At 39.8% G+C, this 21,060-nt stretch overlaps 3 protein-coding genes across 3 annotated transcripts; all 3 read left to right on the plus strand.

Annotated features, from left to right (window-relative positions):
• The first annotated feature begins 18 nt into the window (after window positions 1–18).
• On the plus strand, window positions 19–3,886 carry LOC126627070 (plant UBX domain-containing protein 10-like). The gene is made up of 4 exons (XM_050296493.1): window positions 19–963; window positions 2,617–2,787; window positions 2,918–3,121; window positions 3,374–3,886. The coding sequence occupies exons 1-4, from the start codon at window positions 151–153 to the stop codon at window positions 3,602–3,604; spliced, it is 1,419 nt and encodes a 472-aa protein (XP_050152450.1). The 5' UTR covers window positions 19–150; the 3' UTR covers window positions 3,605–3,886.
• Window positions 3,887–5,032: 1,146 nt separating this feature from the next.
• LOC126627068 (serine/threonine-protein kinase WNK8-like) lies at window positions 5,033–8,122 on the plus strand. The gene is made up of 6 exons (XM_050296491.1): window positions 5,033–5,674; window positions 5,835–5,872; window positions 5,989–6,216; window positions 6,304–6,682; window positions 6,780–7,170; window positions 7,256–8,122. The coding sequence occupies exons 1-6, from the start codon at window positions 5,585–5,587 to the stop codon at window positions 7,945–7,947; spliced, it is 1,818 nt and encodes a 605-aa protein (XP_050152448.1). The 5' UTR covers window positions 5,033–5,584; the 3' UTR covers window positions 7,948–8,122.
• Window positions 8,123–14,944: 6,822 nt separating this feature from the next.
• Window positions 14,945–16,655, plus strand: LOC126627075 (WRKY transcription factor WRKY24-like). Its single transcript, XM_050296497.1, has 3 exons — window positions 14,945–15,529; window positions 15,626–16,206; window positions 16,289–16,655. Exons 1-2 carry the CDS (start codon window positions 15,080–15,082, stop codon window positions 15,974–15,976), a joined length of 801 nt encoding a protein of 266 aa, XP_050152454.1. The 5' UTR covers window positions 14,945–15,079; the 3' UTR covers window positions 15,977–16,206; window positions 16,289–16,655.
• Window positions 16,656–21,060: the final 4,405 nt, after the last annotated feature.

A 21,060-nucleotide genomic window follows, 5' to 3' on the forward strand; every position in this document is an offset into this window, starting at 1 on the left:
ACCTGGTTGCGCTCCCGCGGATGCTCTCATAAACCTCCTCAGTAATTTCCCAGAGAAGAGAACCGACAATCCCAGAACGTCGTCGTATCGTTCTCGGCTCTCTCTCTCTTCCCGATTCGAACCAGGGAAAGCCCTAATCTGCGTGCAGAGATGGTCGATGTGAACGACAAGTTAGCGTATTTCCAAGCGATCACAGGCCTCGAAGACTCCGATTTGTGCGTGGAGATCCTCACCGCCCATGGCTGGGACCTCGAGCTCGCGATCTCCTCCTTCACCACCACCTCGAACCATACACCTTCGCCGGAAGATCCATCTGCCGCCGGAACCTCCACAGTCTCCGATGCCGGCGGTGGGGACGGTCTTCGCTCCATTCCTCAACCGTCGTACCAATCTGGACAGTCGTCAAACGCCGTCGCGGCACCCGGTTTGGCTTGGAGGATCATAACTCTACCGATTTCTGTTATTTCTGGTAGTCTAGGTTTGATTTCTGGCGCGGTTGGGCTCGGGTTGTGGGCGGCGGGTGGAGTGCTATCGTACTCGCTCGGAATGATTGGGGTCGGGGCTGGTCGGGACGGTGAGGCCTCGGCCCGATTAGTGTCGGTGTCGGAGGTGGGGAATGAAGCAGCGCAGTTTGTAGCGAGGTTCGAGCAGGATTTTGGGACGAGGAGGCCGAATTTCGTCAGCGAAGGGTTTATGGACGCCCTGCAGAGGTCGAGGAACTCGTTCAAGCTGCTGTTCGTATACTTGCACTCGCCGGACCATCTTGATACGCCGTCTTTTTGTGAGAGGACTTTGTGCTCCGAGATGTTGGTGGATTATATCAATGAGAATTTCGTGTCGTGGGGAGGGAGCATTCGGGCTAGTGAAGGCTTCAAGATGAGTAATAGTTTGAAGGCCTCGAGATATCCCTTCTGTGCCGTCGTTATGGCTGCCACGAACCAGAGGATCGTGCTGCTTCAGCAGGTATATGATTCTTTGCTTGCTTTATTTCCATATAAGAATTATCGGTAGGATACAGAATTGATTGCTCTATAGATTGAATTGATTTTGATCAGTAGGTTTAAATATTATATCATTTGTTGTTGGTAATGGATTGGAAGATCTTAGGGCGGAGGTTAGAATTATCAGTGTCAATCTTTGTTCGATATTGGGGATGAAGATGGAGGTTTGGAAGGTAATGTCTGACATTGTATCTTCGTAGGGAGACATACTGAAACTAGAGGTTTCTCGGCATAAAATTCCAATCTGAGTGGTTATTACCTATCATCACGATTTATCGAATACACGTTTGGCTCATTATATGCGACTCTTTTCTGTTTCTTTTCTTGTAAATGAGTTGACCAGTCAGTAGTAGTGATTCATGGTGTTTAACTGGGAAGCTTACAGAGCGGTGTTTTTTAGCGGACTAAGGATTGTTCATTTTCTTTCCCCATTCGGTTGCTCATGGTTCTACAAACATCCCTTTTCATGCAATGTTAGCAGCAGAAACATTGCTCAGCATGTTCATTTTGGTGTGAGTGATGTTAGCATTAAAAATGATTATATGGTGGGTTGATCGGTGTTAATGGTCACCGGCAGAAACATGGTAGACATTTACATGCTGGTGTGGTTTAGTTTTCTGATGTTTTTTAGTGGACTAAGGATTGTTCATTTGCTTTCCCCATTCGGTTGCTCATAGTGCTACAAACATCCCTTTTCATGCAATGTTAGCAGCAGAAACATTGCTCAGCATGTTCATTTTGGTGCGAGTGATGTTAGCATTAAAAATGATTATATGGTGGGTTGATTGGTGTTAATGGTCACCGGCAGAAACATGGTAGACATTTACATACTGGTGTGGTTTAGTTTTCTGATTCTTCGTCTGTTCTTCTGTTTTCCATCCCTAGAGTTTCTACCGCAGGGACTGAAACTTAATATTTTGGGAATTTTCCTTTGTTGCTTTTTTCCCATAAACATTGAAAGCATGTTTATTTTGGTGCAAAAGTAGGCACTCCTTTTTTAGATTAGAATGTAGGATGGATTCTATTGGAGGGATAAAAGGCTCAACCGAAAAGTTGAAAGGATAACTATTAGAAAATTTCTGCTATTGTGTTTCTGAAGATGCTATTAATTTGAAGTTGTTGATTGACCAATATGATCTGTGCATAAGATTTTTTGTGTTTCACTCACGTTTTTATCTTGAAAATTGCTGCTCAGTTCTAAATCAATGATATTGGAGCTTTAGCTTTTATTTTGACTGGTCATGTTCCTTGGGGAATATGGTGAATCATGTACAGAAATTTTGTCGCACTTTATCTTGGACGGTAACTAAGTATTATGGTTGCTATTACAGATTAGGTGGACGGTGAATTTGTTATTGAGCTATAAGCTATTCTATAGCTTGGTATGAACATTTTGTTTTATACCCTACTTTGGACGTGGTTTCCTCTTTAAGTGATGCATCTTGAACTTGAAGTTTTTCTTTCTAGAGTATTAGATAATAGTTGGATTTTGATGTTCTTATTCTTGACCATATTTCCCTATTTTCCTTTTCAACTGTATGGTAACTAAATATGGATGATATCTATTTTTGTTGTTCATTTTATCCATAACGACAATCATTTTCATGTTTGGTAGGTTGAAGGGCCGAAGTCTCCTGAAGAAATGCTCTCAATACTAAATAGAGTGGTTGAAGAAAGTGCTTCTGTTCTTGGTGTAGCAAGGCATGAGGCAGAAGAAAGGAGAATGAACATTCGTTTAAGGGAGGAGCAAGATGCTGCTTATAGAGCAGCACTTGAAGCTGATCAGGTATGTTAATAGTTTAACCTAATTTCATGCTCCCTTTACCCTATCACGTGACAGACAAAGGCTTTAGGTTTTTGGAAACTCTTAGGTTGTTCTTTTCTCATTCCCTTATTGTTATGTTCGTTTGCTTCAGGCGAGGGAAAACCAGAGGAGGGAAGAGCAAGAACGTTTAGAAAGAGAAGCTGCTGAAGCTGAGCAGAAGCGCCAGGAAGAAGAAGAGGCTCTTGAAAGAGCAGCACAGGAAGCTGCGGAGAAAGAAGCTGCATTAGCTAGGATGCGGCAGGAAAAAGCCTTGTCACTTGGTGCCGAACCTGAAAAAGGACCTGACGTTACACAGGTAATCCTTCTTGCATTTTTGCTTAAATTCTCTCTTGTTATTTTCTTGTACATTTTGAATGTATAGATGTTTCTGATAACTTCTATGATGTGAACATACGTTCAGTTGAGTATGTTTAGATATCATTCATGGACATTCTAGTCGTATGCACCTTTTATACTGGGTCGCAAATCCCATTAGTCCTTGTTTTGTCCGAGATACTAGTTATTTAACCTAATGTATGCATGGTTATGTTTTCATTTGGTAAACCAGGTTGTGGTCCGGTTCCCAACTGGACAACGCAAGGAAAGGAGATTCCACAGCACTGCATTAATCCAAAATCTCTATGATTTTGTTGATTCTTTGGGTTGTCAAGACGCTGAGAACTACAGTTTGGTGTCGAACTTCCCTCGAGTCGTATACGGACCAGAGAAGTTGTCTTTATCCTTGAAAGAAGCAGGATTGCATCCGCAGGCCAGTCTTTTTCTGGAGCTGAATTCTTGAGAACTTTAATGCACGCATCGTGGTTTGTTATCAAAATTCAGTAGAGATGATTCCTGCAAACTGCAACTAGGGTTTAATTTATTTTTGCATCTCTATACATAGCAACTATGTCGATTTTATTAGAACGATATGACTAGTTAAGATAGATGACGATGATGATATGTGGATGTGCAGTTTGTTTCCGTTGCAAATTCTTTCAAACACGCGACCCCCAAAATGGAAGCGGATTGAAATAACGATACTGACTATATAGATTTGAAAATCTAAATAAGCTCTTCCATTCGTTTCTCTGTTTGATGTGATTAATGATTACTTTGTGATGTTGCCTCGTCCCGTCCATTTCATTTCTTGATAGAGCTGTTGAATTTCGAACTTCAGAGATGAGTGCCGGGCAAGAACCAAGTTAGCAATGCATCATTACGACTATGAACAACATATGTCGGCAGATCTTTGTCAACTTTGTTGTCCTAACGGTTCATTGTTCGTAATTTAAATTTCATAATCAACACAACTGTGTTGATCTAACGGTTCGTTGAGCACAACCATGCCACATGCAACCATCGTCAACGTCGACCAGACTTACTTGAACCGGAGACCTTCGACTGACGTGATTACTGTACTCGTAATCATCATAACTTTACCCCTATCTTACGTGGTTAAGGACGTCGTGGTTGTGTACCAAACTCCATGAAAATTGTGGGTACATTTCAACACCCTACTTAAAATTGTGCTAAGTGGATAAATAATTGAAATGTAATGCGCACATTAGGTGTAAAGATTTCATATGTCGATACATGGTAAAAATAAAAAATAAAAAAACTAAAATTATGCTTCTACATAACCGAAAGTTGCCATATAGTTGGAAAGGTAGTGGCTGTGGAGAACATAGTTGGAAATGTCGTGATATACAAACCAAGTCCAAGTCATACGTAACTTGTTTCTTTGTTAAAAATCTTAAATCCTTATGGTTGATTCTAACTTCTTTGTATGGTCGATACATTCATCGCGTTCCAAGACGTTGAAAGAGCAAAAATGTAGTACTACACATACACCACATCAAGAACTTAAGTTCAAATTACATTCCATCTTTTGAAATATTATACCAAAAATTAAGAATCATCTTAAAATAAAAAAAACCTTCTTGTCTTTTGATCCTTTCTCCATTAGAAATTAATTTTACTTCCTTTATTTCTTCGCATTCCCAAAACTACAAGATTTGTGACAACACCAAATTTTGATTCTATTAAATTCGTAATATTCAAAAATCGAATTAATTTCCTCACTACAAAAGTTAGTAACACCTCTTCATGTCATCCCTTTCCCCAAATCAAAGTCCTAATTCCTAAATTAAATTAAAGTTAAATTAATTAAAATTAAAAATTAAAATTAAAAAATTAAATTTCCAAGTAGAAGTCGAGAAGAACAGCGTGTACCATCTAATCATAGAGAGAGAGAAGGACTCCACCGGAACACCTCTTCCGATCCAAAAATCAAAATCTCTAGAAATCCCAATCCAACACCATCACAATGCCCCACTCAACCCTACATTTACCCCTCTCCTCCCAATCGCAATCCCTAGGGTTCCATCTCCAATCGCTCTTGCTCTCTCCGCAGCTCGATTTCTGCACTCTAGGGTTTTCTTAGGGTTCTGAGAGTCCCCAATTTCGCCTTTCCAGCTCGAAAGAATGCAGATAGCACCATGGCTGAGTTTCGGATAGGTTTGACAATGTGGAGCTCCGTCGCGAACCGGAATTCAGGTACGGAATTCGGGGACATGTGGTTTATCGGCTGCCGCTTTCGTCTTCGTTCGGCGTTCGACTCGTACTCCGTCGCTTGCGAGGCGTTTTCTGAACACTATTGTAATCTGATTCCGGTTGGGATTGTTAAGCGCAAGAAGCTTTGATAGGTTTGTGAAGAATCGTTTCCGTCTTAAAAAAAGTTTGCTTCTTTCGGGAGATTTTTTTGTGTGTTTTTAGGGTTATGGATTCCTGTAGTGGTTTTGTTGGTGGGAATTCTGGTTGCGACGATGGTGGCGTTGTGGAGAAAGATCCGACTGGGCAATACTTGCGGGTACGGTTCCGGATTTTGTTTGCTCTTTAATTTGGTATTTGAATTGTCTTTTAATGTAAATTTTATTGGTGTTTGTTGAATGTGTTTTCGGTCATCGTTGCTTGCTTGTTGTTGGTTTTGGTGATATAATTCTTATGTAGATTTGTGTTTGTTCATCCAGTATGACGAATTGCTGGGGAGGGGAGCATTCAAGACTGCGTATGCTTCTCTAACCATACCTTGAATTCGTTTCTTTGTAGTTGGTTTCTAGGGTTCTAACGATTTGCTATTGCAAAATTATTTGTTTACTTATTTGGATGGTGTACAAAATGTAGATACAGGGCATTCAATGAGGAAGAAGGAATAGAAGTAGCCTGGTGCCAAGTGAATATCAAGGAGGTGTTGCAGTCTCCGGAACAGCTGGAGAGATTGTATTCCGAGGTTCATCTGCTGAAGTTGTTAAAACATCAAAACATTGTGAAGTTCCATAACTCTTGGGTGGATGATAAGAACAAGACCATCAACATAATAACAGAGCTGTTCACTTCTGGGAGTTTGAGGCAGTCAGTTTTGCTGCTTTTTTTTCATGTTTCATGTTTTTACTTGGCGTACCTTCTTCAAATACTAACCGTTTTTGTTCTGGGATCTAGGTACCGAAAGAAGCATAAGAATGTCGATATGAAGGCCATTAAGAACTGGGCAAGGCAGATTCTTCGAGGCTTGCACTATCTGCATTCTCACAATCCTCCAATTATTCATAGAGATTTGAAATGTGACAACATTTTTGTCAATGGAAATACAGGAGAAATTAAAATCGGAGATCTCGGATTGGCGATAGTCATGCAGCAGCCTACTGCTCATAGTGTTATTGGCACCCCTGAATTCATGGCTCCAGAGCTTTATGACGAGGAATACAATGAATTAGTCGACATCTATTCTTTTGGCATGTGCATGTTAGAAATGGTTACTTGTGAATACCCTTATAGTGAATGTAAAAATCCGGCACAAATTTATAAGAAGGTTACCTCTGTAAGTTTCTGATCGACTGATTTATGAATTTCCCTCCAGTTTTTGTTTTTTCTACTAAATGGTTGCCTACCGTTTCTCCTGACTTCCTTTGTTGTAGGGTGTAAAGCCCGCTTCACTCAGTAAAGTGGACAATCCTCAAGTCAAGCAGTTCATAGAGAAGTGTCTAGTTCCAGCATCTATGAGATTGAGTGCGGTGGAACTCTTGAAAGATCCATTCCTTGCGACTGACAATTTGAAGGAGCCGAATTGTGTTGTTTTACAATCAGAAAAGATGGTGAACTTGCCACAGCCTGAAGCTCGTCCTATGGACATAGATACTAACTACCAGAAGTCCTCTGTTGGATCTTGTGCAAGAAGTACCAATGAAAATTCTAACCCTTCGGTTCAGGAGTTACAGAGTTTAACTGAGAATAATGAGTTCAGGTTAAGAGCGACCAAAAATGCTGATAACACCGTCTCATTAACTTTGCGCATTGCTGATACATGTGGTAAGTACATTTGCCGTGCAAAAAGTTTTACTTCCCCACCCCCTTATTTTCCTGAACTACACCTGAATATTCTTTGTTTATACAGGTCGTGTGAGGAATATCCATTTTGAGTTCTATCTGGATTCTGATACCGCAATTTCAATTGCTGGGGAGATGGTTGAGCAACTTGATCTTTTGCATGAAGATGTGTCTGTCATAGCTGAGTTAATTGATAACTTGATCATGAAGCTAGTACCCGGCTGGAAACCTTCATCAGAAGGTTCATCATGTGGAACGAATAGTTCATGTGGGGATCACCCTGCACCGCAAAATGTTGTCTCACATTTTGCACATGCGGAGGACCGAGATAACCAAGCATCAATGATTTTAGATACTTCGGCTACCTCAGCTGAGTATGGTGTCCCTACCGCCTCAGGTGCCAGTAATGTCAAAGTTATGAAGTCAGCTAAATACAGTTCTGATGAATGCTGTAAAGCTTCAGATGGTTATGGTTCCAGTCCAGATATTGTTCAGGGTGCGGTCAGGGAGAAGAGTAACAAAGCTGATTCTGGTGATTCAGTTGTGATGAATGAGGCACACCCCGACATATCAAGCATTTGGTCCTTATCTGAGCTGTCTCTAGCAAACAAAGATCGATACAACGAGCTAAAGGGGGAGCTTGATGCTATTGACAGGCAGTACCATCGATGCCTTCTCGAGCTCTTGACGTTGAGGGAAGAAGAAATTCAGGGTGCAAAGAAGAGGTGGATAGCGAAAAAGAAAATATCTTTTAATTGATGTACTATTTAGTGTTCTCTTTCGTCTCTTTTTTTCCCTCTAACATTCGTTTTATACTTGTAATTGTTTTTTTCGGTTAAGAAAAGCGGCGAAGCGAATCATGCCCGTGTTTTTATGTGTGGATTTGGTACGTACATTTGGTTTTACGATCACTAATGATATTTACTTTGTTCCATTGCTTAACAAAAACATATAATGTAAAAAAGTGAGAGGGCCTGTGCTATTACGTCATAAGTTCTACATTAATCTACAATGGGTAGAGATAATGTCTGCACATATACTTTGGACACTTGGGCGAATCTAGAAAGCAGCGACCCCAGTTGACTGACTTTCAGCTAGTTTTTTCTTTCCTCCCCCCACCCTCTGGTTCATTTCTGCTTCAGCTGAGCCCCCACAAACGAGGACGTGATCCGGGGAGGCTCGGGGTCTCTCTCGAACGGGAGGAACATCATCGCTTCGTGAACAGCTACCAACCTGCCACCGGATTTGAGTGAAACTATTCCGAATCTGGCTTAATGGTACAGAGGTACGTAAATTTAGAATTGAAGTGAATAGAAGTTTTGTTAGTTATACTTGTAGATCATGGCACTGGCTTTAGTTGGAGGGGCTGCTGTTGGAGCACTGTTTGGAGCCCTCTATGATGTGGTTAAGGTAGCCATGGGAAAGACTGTTATGCAGTATAGACCCTTACTTGGAGATCTCAAATTCACGCTAGATTCTCTAAGACCACTGATGAGTAGATTTTATATTATATATTCAACATTGTTCTTAATATATTTTGGTTATTATTTTGGTAGAATTTTGATACTTTGAATTGTATTTTCAATATAGGACTTTCGACTTCCTCTAGGGCAAAACGTGATCAACCAGATGAATTTTGGAGTAATTCCAGTTGGAGGACGTTCGTGAGTCACTTGGCTTGATCGTATCAAACTTTGGAAGTTTTCTACCAAGCGGTGATTTTCTGGCGATAAAATAAAGGAGCAGTGCACGGTGCTGGAAAAGTGACGTTTTGGGCTTGAATTGCGTTTTTGGAGCCCAAGATGACCTTTGATAGGTTCGTGGCCTTCTGGAGATATGTTCAGAACGTCCCGATCTTCAAAACAAGCTATCATGGGCCGGATTTAGAGGATGTTTGAGGCTAAAACTAAAGATGAAGATGCCACATCATGACTAAAGTTGGTTAGCATTGGTTATTTGTTTGTAATAAGGAGGTTACACATATTGGTTATTAGTTTGTTATAAGGAGGTTACATATGTAATTAGATCAGTTACTTGTCAAAAGGCTATATATATGTAATTGCATCATTCTTTTTCAATTAATGAGAAATACAATTTTCTTCATCCTTAAGAAAACTCATTCTTCTCTCTTATCTCAAGAACTCTGGATTTCTACATGGTATCCTTCGCCTTTTGCCTCACAGCTGATTCGATCTCCACTTCCGCTTTGTCTCTCTGATTCTCGCCGATCGTCTCTTGTAATTCTTTTCTTCGATTGCCATGGCGTCTCCGTCTGATTCCTCTTCTCATGAATCGCTTCAGCATTCTACCCCAAATCCTTCGACAAACCTAATTTGTCAAATTCGTATGCTTCTCACAATTCAGAACATTGGAAGCATGGTTCCGATTAAGCTCAAGAGATCCAACTATCTTCCATGGCGTGCTTTGTTTGCACCAATTCTCAGGCGATATAAACTTCTCGGCATTGTTGACGGTACTGAGCCGTGTTCACCGCCATTTCTTCCCGATCACTCAATCAATCCAACGTTTGAGATCTGGTATGAAAAGGATCAGAATCTTTTGATTTGGTTGAACTCTACACTCTCGGAATATGTCATTCCTTTCATTGTTGGTGTCTCTTCTACTCGAGATCTTTGGATCAAGCTTGAGCAGCGTTTTGGTGGAGTCTCCGATGCTCACATTCATCAACTCCGGTCTCGTCTTCAAGCAATTCAAAAAGGTACTCAGTCTATGGTGGATTATCTTCAACAACTCAAAGAAATCTTTGATTCTCTTTCTGCTGCTGGTGCACCTATTTCTAATCGCGATCTAATGACGGCTACTCTAGCTGGATTACCTGATGAATTCAAATCTTTCATTGATTCTGTCATGTTACGTCTTTCTTCCACGTCTCTGGATGAATTACATGGTCTTCTTCTCACCAATGAACTCTCAATGTCTTGCCGTAAGAAACTATCTTCTTCCAATATTGAGTTTTTTCAAGCATTTTCTGTTCAGTCTCAACCGCCTATTTTTCCAACCACACCGCCTCAAGCTTATGCTGCACAATCTCAACAATCTTTTCGATTCAACTCTCATCGTGGAAGGACTCCTAATCGAGAAAATCACTATCATAATCCTGTTCGGTTTAATCACAATCGTGGACACAGAGGCAATTATCGAGGTCAATCCTCAAATCGTGGTCATCAACAAGGTTTTCGCAACTCTTCCTGCTCCAGTACTTATGTTCCTTGTCAAATTTGTGGATCCACCAGTCATGAAGCTATTGATTGCTTCGATTGCATGAATCTTGATATTTCTGGGAAGATTCCTCCTGCTAAACTTGCAGCAATGTGTGCACACTACACCTCCAAGCCTTCTCTGTCTTGGCTTTTGGAGTCTGGTGCCACATCTCACATCATCAATGACATAGCCAACATCTTTTCCCCAACACCGTATACTGGCGAGGACAAAGTTTATGTCTGTGATGGTAAAGGTCTCTCTATACATCATATTGGTTCTTCTTCTCTGCATTCTTCTAATGATAAATTTAAGTTGAGTAATGTGCTTCATGTTCCTCAAATGAAACATAATCTGTTATCTGCATATCAATTTCTCAAGGATAACTACTGTGCCTTAACACTTGACTCTGATGATTCTGTCGTCAAGGATCGTATTACGGGGATGACGCTTTTGTAGGGTCCAGTTAAAGATGGTTTTTACCCTCTACAAAGCTGTTCTTCTACTTGTCCATCTTCTGGATCCTCTTATGCTCTTGTTAGTGCTCATGGTTTAATCATACTCTGGCACAGCCGGCTGGGACATCCTTCATCTTCTATATTTCGCAAAGTAATCTCTAGTATTAAGCTTGCTATTAAAGGTACAAACTATGTTGACTTCTTTTGCTCCAACTGTGCTATAGCTAAAAGTCATAAACTGCCATTTGCTTCATCAACTACATCAACTTCCAAGTCTCTTGAGCTCTTACATTGTGATCTGTGGGGACCAGCTTCTGTAACTTCAGTGAGTGGTTTTCGATCTTATTTGCTCATAGTTGATGACTTTAGGAAATATAATTGGTGTTTTCCTTTAAAGAATAAATCAGAGGTGTACTCTACTTTTGTAATCTTCACAGATTATGTTGAGAATATTATTGGTAATAAAATCAAGATCTAACGTTCAGACTCAGGGGGTGAATTTACCAGCTTACAATTTAAATCTTTTCTTCATACTCATGGTATAGTGCATCAACTTAGTTGTCCACACACACTAGAGCAAAATGGTTGTGTGGAAAGGAAACATAGGCATCTTGTTGAGACTGCTCGGACTTTATTAGTTAAATCTCATGTTCCTCATCAATATTGGGTTGAAGCCTTTACCACAACCATCTATCTTATCAATAGGCTACCTATATCTTGTCATACTAAGTCACCTTGAGAGTTGCTGTTTCATAAATATCCAGATTATTCCACACTTAAGGTTTTTGGTTGCCGTTGCTATCCATGGTTAAAACCCTATATCTTCTCTAAACTTGATGGAAAAAGTAAGCCATGTGTCTTCTTGGGCTATAGTTTACAACACAAAGGATATCGGTGTTTAGATCTGGCCACCAATTGAGTTTACATTTCAAGGCATGTCACATTTGATGAGGGTACTTTTCCATTTACAGAAGTCCAACCTGTTTCATCTTCTATTGATCATACTTCATCTCATTCTCCACCTATTGATCTTCAATTCTCGATGCCCACATCATCTATCTCACCTCCACCTGTGCCTATACACCAACCTGTGCCACCGGTGCAACCTGTGCAATCTGTTGATGTTCCCAATATTCATCCTATGGTCACCAGATCCCAAAATGGCATTTATAAACCCAAAACCTACACTGCTACCAAGCATCCACTTCCTTCCTCCACAGATTACATTCCCAATACTTATATTCAAGCCTCTAAGTCTGAAATTTGGAGATTGACAATGCAACATGAGTTCAATGCTTTATTATCACCTGGTACTTAGACTCTTATTCCACCCTCACCCTCTCAAAATGTTGTTGGTTACAAATAGGTCTTTAGAATAAAAAAGAATCCTGATGGTTATATTGAGAGATATAAAGTAAGACTAGTTGCTAAGAGTTTTCACCAAAAGGAAGGTTTTGACTATATAGAAACATTCAGTCCTGTTGCCAAGCCAGTAACTATCAGACTTTTGCTGTCTTTTGCTGTTCAATTTAACTGGTTTCATAATCAATTGGACATAAGTAATACATTTCTGCATGGTGACTTAAAGGAGGATGTATTTATGACTCAAGCCCCTGGTTTTCAAGATCCCAGCAAGCCACATCATGTGTGTAAGCTCAGAAAGTCTCTCTATGGACTTAAACAAGCTCCAAGGGCTTGGTTTGACAAGTTATTTCAAGCTCTTCAATCTCTGGGGTTTAGTCTCATCATCTGATGTTTCTCTGTTTGTTCTTCAAGCTCACACTCTAGTCATAGTACTAGTCTATGTTGATGATATTTTGGTGAGTGGTCCTGATTCTCATTTTTGCAATCAGTTTATAGCACATTTAAGCACTCTATTTCCAGTCAAGAACCTTGGACCATTACATTACTTTCTGGGTTTAGAAGTTCACAGAACCACTGATACTTTGCTCCTTCATCAAAATAAATATTTGCTTGATCTGTTACAGAAAACAAACATGACTAGTGCTAAACCTTGTTGCACTCCTATTAGTTCAACCAAGTTAGATCACAGTGGGGAATTACTTGCCAATCCCACTGAATATCGATCTCTTGTTATTGCCCTTCAATACTTAACTTGGACAAGACTTGACATCTCATTTGTAGTAAACCAAGTTTGTCAGTTTATGCATGCCTCTATTGTCATCCATATGCAAGAAACTAAACGTATATTGAGATTTCTCAAAGGTACTCTTGCTCATGGTCTCCGGTTTAAGAAAGGTTTATTGCACTTGTCAGCTTACTCTGATCCAGATTAGGCTGGTTGCACTTATGACAGACGGTCTACTAGTGGTTCATGTATTTTTCTGGGCACTAATTTAGTCAGTTGGAGTGCCAAGAAACAAACAACTGTGGCTCGTTCATCTACTAAGGCCGAGTACCGATCCTTAGCTCACATTGCTACAGAGGTCACTTGGATATGTAAAGTGCTCAAAGACTTTGGTTTTTCTCAAGCTCACAAACCCACTTTCTGGTGTGATAATATCTCCACCATCTCTCTTGCCTCCAATCCTATATTTCATGCTCGAACTAAGCATATAGAGATTGATTATCATTATATTCGTGAGTTAGTGCTTGAAAATTTAGTTGCAGTTAAATATGTGTGTAGCCAGGATCTAATTGCTGATATTCATACCAAAGCCTTGTCTAAAAACAGGTTTCAGTTCTTGCAGTCCAAGCTTTCTCTTGGAATCTTTGATCCTTCCAAGTTTAGCTTGAGGTAAAGATGAAGATGCCACATCATGACTAGAGTTGGTTAGCATTGGTTATTAGTTTGTTATGAGGTTACACATATTGGTTATTAGTTTGTTATAAGGAGGTTACATATGTAATTAGATCAGTTACTTGTCAATAGTCAAAAGGCTATATATATGTAATTGTATCATTCTTTTTCAATTAATGAGAAATACAATTTTCTTCATCCTTAAGAAAACTCTTTCTTCTCTCCTATCTCAAGAACTCTGGATTTCTACAAAAACGTGGCTGGACAGTTACCTGTCAGATTCTCCTAGCTTAATTAGGACTTTATTTTCTAAGATATTTTATTATTATTTAGTTTCCTAGTTGGAATAAAATACTTGGTTTTAGGGATTGTGCGATGTCTAGGATGGGATTTTAAAAAATTTTTGGCTAGCCCTAGTTTATTAGGTTCTTTTATGCGATCTTGGAGACGGAAAAAATTGGCTAGGGTTCTTGAAGGCTTTAAGATTTTTACTTTAAGGTATTGTCATTCTTATTCGTTATAATAATATTTTCTATGATTTTATTTAATTGCTTATGATTGATTGCATGCACGCTTTGAATTATTGATCACCGTTTTAAACTGTCTAATTGTCTTAATGCTTGATCACTATTAGGATCTTTAGAAAAGCAAATTAATGCAATTTTGGTCTGAAGGTTCCTTGAAATTGACGCTGGCTTCTTGTGATTAATAATTATAATTTCACTTAAGATGAACATCACGTTTTTAGGATTGCATGGTTTTTCAAAGGGTTTTCATAAAACATAATGAATCTCTCATGTTTATATTTGATCTGAACGTCTGGACGGATTGCATGTTAAATATACATTCTATGTTGGAGGTTCCAAGTAGAATATATATCAGGAAAACCTAACCTTTAAAGTGGCATGTGTAGATCATAAGTAATTGGTAAAAATACATAGGATTGCTAGGTGATGGTAAAACCCCAGTGCTTTTATAAAATGGTATTTAAAACTCTTTTATTTTATCGTATTAGTTTTGGGGGAATTTATTATTTGTTTTTAATTAAAATTCGTTTTTAATATTACTCAATTTCAAATTTTCTTTCTCAATTTTTAGTTTTAAATAATTAATTAGGAATTGTTTTTACATAAATGATTGAAATAGTCCTAGTTTTTGTTAATAATCCCTATTCTTTAGGGACAAGTTATTTAGTTTGATTCTGATTTAGTCGTTAGGGTTGTGAAACGTGGCTGCATATTTTCAGCATTCAGTTTTCTTTGTAAGGCTATTTAATGCCATTGTTGCTTTCTTAATGAATAACCGAGATTCTCCCATCTATCGAGTGTACAAGCAAACATATTATTTTCGTGTTTTTTCTTGTGTGTTCATCTTAGGGTTCTAACAGGAGAGAGGTGATGTGATCAAGGAGACATCGTTTGCAGCACGTAAAATAGAGGAAGGCGTCAAGCTAATGGAAGGGAGTGGTGTGTTACAAGACCAAAACGGAATCAAAGGTTTGTACGAAGTTGTTGAACCACCATCACCGAAAGCTGGATTGGATGTACTGAATCTGGAGGGAACAATGGATGTGGAGGAGACATCAGATTCCACGATGAATATGGAGGCAGGGGTCAAGCAAATCAAGGAGAGTGGTGTGGTGAAAAATCAAATTGATATTGCAGTAACTGAACCCCCGTTGCTTAGAGATGGATTGGAAGTAGCGAACATGCAGGGAACAAGGGATGATAAGCAAATTGAGGGGATAGGAGAGGTCGCGCTCCAAGCTCCAGTTTCTGAATGTGAACTTCCATCGCTTACACTTGAATCGAACGTCCAATTTGGGTTCTTAGATTCAATGAGTAGCTTCGAAGACAACCAGCAAGTACTAGACTGGCAGCAGCAGCAGCAAAACTCTTATATGGTATGACTAAATTCTTACATTCTCTTCTTTTTAACTGTGCAGTCGGAAGCCTAGTTTTGAACCTTATTTTGAGACCATATCATTTTTCATGAACAGGAAGAGGCGCTGAACAGCCGGCAGCAGTCATTGAATTTCAGTAAGTACTTCAATTTGCCAACAGAGAAGGCAGGACTTGAGTCTGAAGTTGAATTTGAGCCACTACCGGGTTTCTCCCAAGCCATTCACAAGAGCCTTGCATATGTGCAGAGTAGGCAACATGTTGATGCTGCAGAGCCTGATTACATAAATAGAACTCGATTGTCTCAGCATGTTAGCCAGATAAAGTCAAATGCTGGGTTTACCTGGGGAAAGTATGGGCAAAAACAAGTGGAACGTAGTAAATATCCGTGTAGTTATTACAAGTGTACATATCCCAATTGTCCAACAAGGAAGAAGGTTGAGAGATGATTGAATGGAGAGATTACTGAAATCGTATACAAGGGAAGTCACAACCATCCTAAGCCCCAGTCTACAAGACAATCAACCTCTCGACCAATTGAGGGTTCTTCATACGGACTCTTTGATCAATTGGCCCCAAAAATATCCAACCCAAAAGTTGAATCAGCCACGACAGAAAAAAAATCTCCGACCAGTAATTCAGGAGTTGAAGATGAAAATGAGCCTGTCATCATAGAATGGTAATCTCGGACGGTATATGTCATATGATAGCCAAAATTGCATATGCGGTAATGGTTTTTTTTTTTTTTTCTTCTTTTGCAGGGATGTAGGAAACGCAAATGATCAGACAACTCATACCTTTTCTGCTTCTGGGAGTAGCATTGTAAAAGAACCGAGAACTATGGTGCAGACAATAAGTGAAATTGATCTTGTGGATGATGGATATAAGTGGAGGAAATATGCACAGAGAGTAATAGATGGAAATTTTCTTCCAAGCAAACACTTCCCAACTCGGCTGCTTATCCTTTTCAACTGTTTTCCAATCTGTAGGGCTGGCCTACTACAAATGCACGTAAAGGGAAACACAACCACGACATTCTTGGAAAATATTAGTATTTTAGGTATTATATTGTTTGGGTTTTTTTATAAGTTTAGTTTGGGCCTAACATGTTAGTATTAGGGTTAGATTTGTTCGCTATAAATATAATGTTTCGTATCTCTAAAGAATAAATTAGTTACGATGTAACCTTTTGGGATTTTGTAACCGTTCCGGCATTATTCTTATTATTTTGTAATCTTGTTTGTAGCATACTCTAATATTCAATATCAGAGCATGTTTGATCATTCGGGATTTAATCTATTATTGATATGTATCAATCAGTTGTTTGTTTGATATTAGTTTTGAAAAAAAAAAATTTGAATATGTTTGCTCGGAAGTCGCACCGCTCCCAGATCCCTGTAGACCCAAAACCCCAGCCAGCAACCGCCGCTTCAAACTTGCCGTGCCCAATTTTTCTACAACCTGCCGCTGCTGTTGACTGGAGCCCAGAAACATACCCACATCGCCGCCACGCCCACCATGCCCTCCTTGAACTAGAACCCGACCTGCAATCTGACCTCCGCATCAGACCTGTCTCTGTCAAGTCGTACCAGATAGAAAACCACTGCCCAAAAAGGGTATTTATCAAATATAGCTAAATATTAACCCTTAATTTCAAAAATATCAATTTTTACAAAAAAATTCAAATATATCTAAAATCTCACTTAAGTAGATATAAATACCCTTAAATTCAATATCCAACAATTTGTAGTTGATTGGAAAAGTTTGGTCATGCGTTTTCAATATAATCAAATAGAACACATTCATGTCTTCGATTATACTGAAAAAGCATGGAAAAGTTTTTACCATTCAATTATATATTGAATAAGTATGGAAAAATTTTGCGATGTCTTAGTTGGGTAGATTAAAAAAATGTAAAAAGGCCTGTAGGGAACAAAGTCGAATATATATATATTTTTTTCCAACCTGGGATTGTCCTTGTTGCTGAGAATTTGAATGGTGTAATAGATCATTATTTTTCAGTAAAATATATGAAAACACAGGAATTTAAGTTTTGGTTGTAACTTGAATAGTAAATGGATTTTGTAGTTTCTTCTTTCGATTGAATAATTATTAAAGTTGATAATTTTCATGTTATCTTATGTGTTCTCATTATTATACTACAAACTCTTTGATCATTGCATATGCAGACCGAGTAAATAGTAAATGATGATGTGTGTGAAAGAATTGTCCTACCACCAATTACACGAAGAAGATATGGTAGGTGCAAAGATACAAGGATCCCATAGCGTGGAGAAAAAAAAAAAAATCAACTCGAAAATACTCAAAATGTGGTTCAACGACTATTGTAAACAAACTTGTAGGAATCCTGTTTCACGTAAAACTCTTTTTAAATTTGGGTGTAATGAATAAATAAATATTTTCTTTTGATCATTTTATTGTTTATTTTGATTGTATGTACTGTTTGTACCATCCTTGACCAATCCCGAAACTACCAAGCACCGGTTAACGTTATACCGTCAATGACCAAGAAAAGTTTCCCTCCAACCAGGAGGCCAATCACAGTGCAACACGTGTCAACACCAAGAGGCCAATCACAGGGCGACACGTGTCAACATCAAAGGCCAATCACAGCATGACACGTGTCAAGGCCAGAACAAAGCTAGAAACTATCTTCTATAAAAGAAGATCATTCTCCCACAATAATCCCTAATGTCATTTGTACTAAATCATTCACTAGTACTCACAAAAGGAGAGCTTGAACCTATGTACTTGTGTATACCCTTCACAATTAATGAGAACTCCTCTACTCCATGGACGTAGCCAATCTGGGTGAACCACGTACATCTTGTGTTTGCTTCCCTGTCTCTATCCATTTACATACTTATCCATACTAGTGACCGGAGCAATCTAGCAAAGGTCACAAACTTAACACTTTCTGCTGTACCAAAGTCCTCACTGATTTTGTGCATCAACATTTGGCGCTGTTTGTGGGAATTGGACTTATTCCTACTTTCTTCAGCTTTGTCAAGTTGGTTTCCACCATTGGTACACTCTCTTTTGACCAGGCATCCCTCTCCAACATAGGGAGCGAAGGAAGCCACACCACACACAACGACACCCTCATCGCGTTTAGTGTGAGGCAGCGAAAGAATGAACGAAAGAAGTTCGCTCTTCAAGCTAAAATCGTAGAGCTGGAGGCGTAGAACAACAAGATAGCAATGAAGAATGAGGTCCTCCAGAAGCAGTATGAGAAGCTCTTCGAGACACTCCATGAGGCTAGGCATACTCAAACACACGAGCTCATCACCTCCGTGGAAGTCAACCATCAACTTGGTGCCCCCCAACACGGAGGATCACCTGCCTTCGACATGGATATTCCTGACAAGGAACGAGCTACTCATTGAAATGTCGACCAACATGAGACTTCTCTCAACCCAGCTGCTTCGACCCGAAGTATGAGAAGTGGATGAAGGAACCTTCTTGCAGAAGGAATGGAAGGATCAAGAGCCCGTTACAATGACTGTCGAGACTTCTTAAGATAACGACGAAAAAATTCTATCCACATAGGCTCAAGGATCGAAGACCCAAGAGTCATCGAAGGGCTTGGTCCTCTACCACAACGTAGGCGAACGCCTAATCCAAGAAATGAACCACATGCCTTGGAGGGACAAGAAGGTGAAGGAGACTAGGGGGACTTCTAAACGGCACGTCTAGAAAGCCAGTACGGTGAATATAAGAACAAGCCACATGCCTTTAACCAAACTCCATACTTCCAAGGGATGAGGAAAACTTACGAATGAAAGTTCTAATGATGCCTGACTCCACTCAGGACCTTCTTATCCTGCATCTCCTCGAAGAGGTGAACAGGCTAAAGGCCGAACGTCATGTCCAAATCCTTGGCTGGGATCAACCAAGGCCCGACCTTCTCACAAGGAGGATCCTCGACACCCCCTTCAAGCGAAGACAAAACAAAAGCTTGGTTTACAACTCTATACTGGAAGGGAGGACCCGATTGAACACCTTAACCTCTTTGAGTCCACAAGGGCATATCGGATGCACACCGACGAAGAACGATGTCTTTTCTTCCCTTCCATCCTATCTGGCAGAGCTCTAAACTGGTATTGTCGTCTTCCACCCGAGACAGTAAACTCATTTGAGGAACTAAGGAAACTGTTTGTCTCTCAACGCATCTTCCAGACCGATCGCTTACATTCTGCAGATGACTTGTACACTATTCGCCAGAAGCCAGACGAGTTACTACGAGAGTATGCCGGTTGCTTCAGCCATGAGCATTCTTGCTGTGCTAAGGCAGATGACAAGACCGCCCTCAAAGCCTTCACGGCAGGCCTACGTGATTGTTTCTTCAAGTACATGATCAATGCCAACACTTGAAAGACTTACTCTGAGTTGATGGCACAAGCTTACAACCACGCCTCTGCCGAAGTAAGGACATACCAAGGGAACCCCCATATGGTTAACCCCTATCAACAAGTGGGAAATGGAAGTCAAGTTCTACTAAGTGAGGAGATCTTGGCCATTCAGACAACCATTGCATTATCTCCTGCCTTATTTAGTTACTCGTTAAGTCACCATTATGACCATGGGGCCAAGCCTCACTCTTTCAAAGTGGAGGACTAAGTACTGAAGGAAATGCTATTATAAGAAGGCATACACATTACAAATGTTTTGACCCTTAACCGCTCGAGATCTTTTGTCACACAAGACATTCGACAAATATTTAAAGAAGAGGGAATTCAGACAACTTCTTCTGAGTTTTTTCATTCCTAGCACTGGAACACTTGGTATACGCTGACCTACTTCTATACTCCAACTCAGAGCTTCAACATGCATACTTTGACACAAAGTATGTGATACTAAGTGTTACAACCAACATGGTTCACATATCGAAAGCATGGATCCCTTCATGCATAGCAAAACATTCATAAGCATCACTCATGTCAATCAACATAAACATCATACATTCCAACACATTTATACATAAACATCATACATTCCAACACATCCATACATAAGCCAATTGTGCTTCGAAAGGGTTTAACATACTTTGTGTCATTCGACACTTGCTACAATGTGCCTCGGCACCTTGCCCTTATTCTTACCAACTAGGTGATGAAGGAACTCACCTTTGTGTCACCAACCAGGTGATGAAATGTACAACCCGTACTCTAATATTATTTGGCAACTTGCCACTCTTATCACCAACCAGGTGAAGAAGGAACTTACCTTCGTGCCACCGACCAGGTGATGAAATGTATAACCCGTACTCTAATATTATTTGGTAACTTGCCACTTTTATCACCAACCAGGTGAAGAAGGAACTTACCTTCGTGCCACCAACCAGGTGATGAAATGTACAACCCGTACTCTAATATTATTTGGCAACTTGCCACTTGTATCACCAACCAGGTGAAGAAGGAACTCATCTTTATGCCACCAACCAGGTGATGAAATGTACAACCCGTACTCTCCTTTATACCACTAATCAGGTGATGAAATGTACAACCCGTAC

Source organism: Malus sylvestris, chromosome 6 (genome assembly GCF_916048215.2).
Source record: "Malus sylvestris chromosome 6, drMalSylv7.2, whole genome shotgun sequence".
In the NCBI taxonomy this organism is placed as follows: domain Eukaryota; kingdom Viridiplantae; phylum Streptophyta; class Magnoliopsida; order Rosales; family Rosaceae; genus Malus; species Malus sylvestris.

Bases quoted from the DNA above. Each gene is read 5' to 3' on its own strand.
- LOC126627075 (XM_050296497.1), top strand. From the start codon at position 15,080: ATGGAAGGGAGTGGTGTGTTACAAGACCAAAACGGAATCAAAGGTTTG. The intron at 15,530-15,625 runs GTATGACTAAAT...TTTCATGAACAG, and splicing joins AGCAGCAAAACTCTTATATG to GAAGAGGCGCTGAACAGCCG.
- LOC126627068 (XM_050296491.1), top strand. From the start codon at position 5,585: ATGGATTCCTGTAGTGGTTTTGTTGGTGGGAATTCTGGTTGCGACGAT. The intron at 6,683-6,779 runs GTAAGTTTCTGA...CCTTTGTTGTAG, and splicing joins TTTATAAGAAGGTTACCTCT to GGTGTAAAGCCCGCTTCACT. The intron at 7,171-7,255 runs GTAAGTACATTT...TTGTTTATACAG, and splicing joins GCGCATTGCTGATACATGTG to GTCGTGTGAGGAATATCCAT.
- LOC126627070 (XM_050296493.1), top strand. From the start codon at position 151: ATGGTCGATGTGAACGACAAGTTAGCGTATTTCCAAGCGATCACAGGC. The intron at 964-2,616 runs GTATATGATTCT...CATGTTTGGTAG, and splicing joins GGATCGTGCTGCTTCAGCAG to GTTGAAGGGCCGAAGTCTCC. The intron at 3,122-3,373 runs GTAATCCTTCTT...TTGGTAAACCAG, and splicing joins AAGGACCTGACGTTACACAG to GTTGTGGTCCGGTTCCCAAC.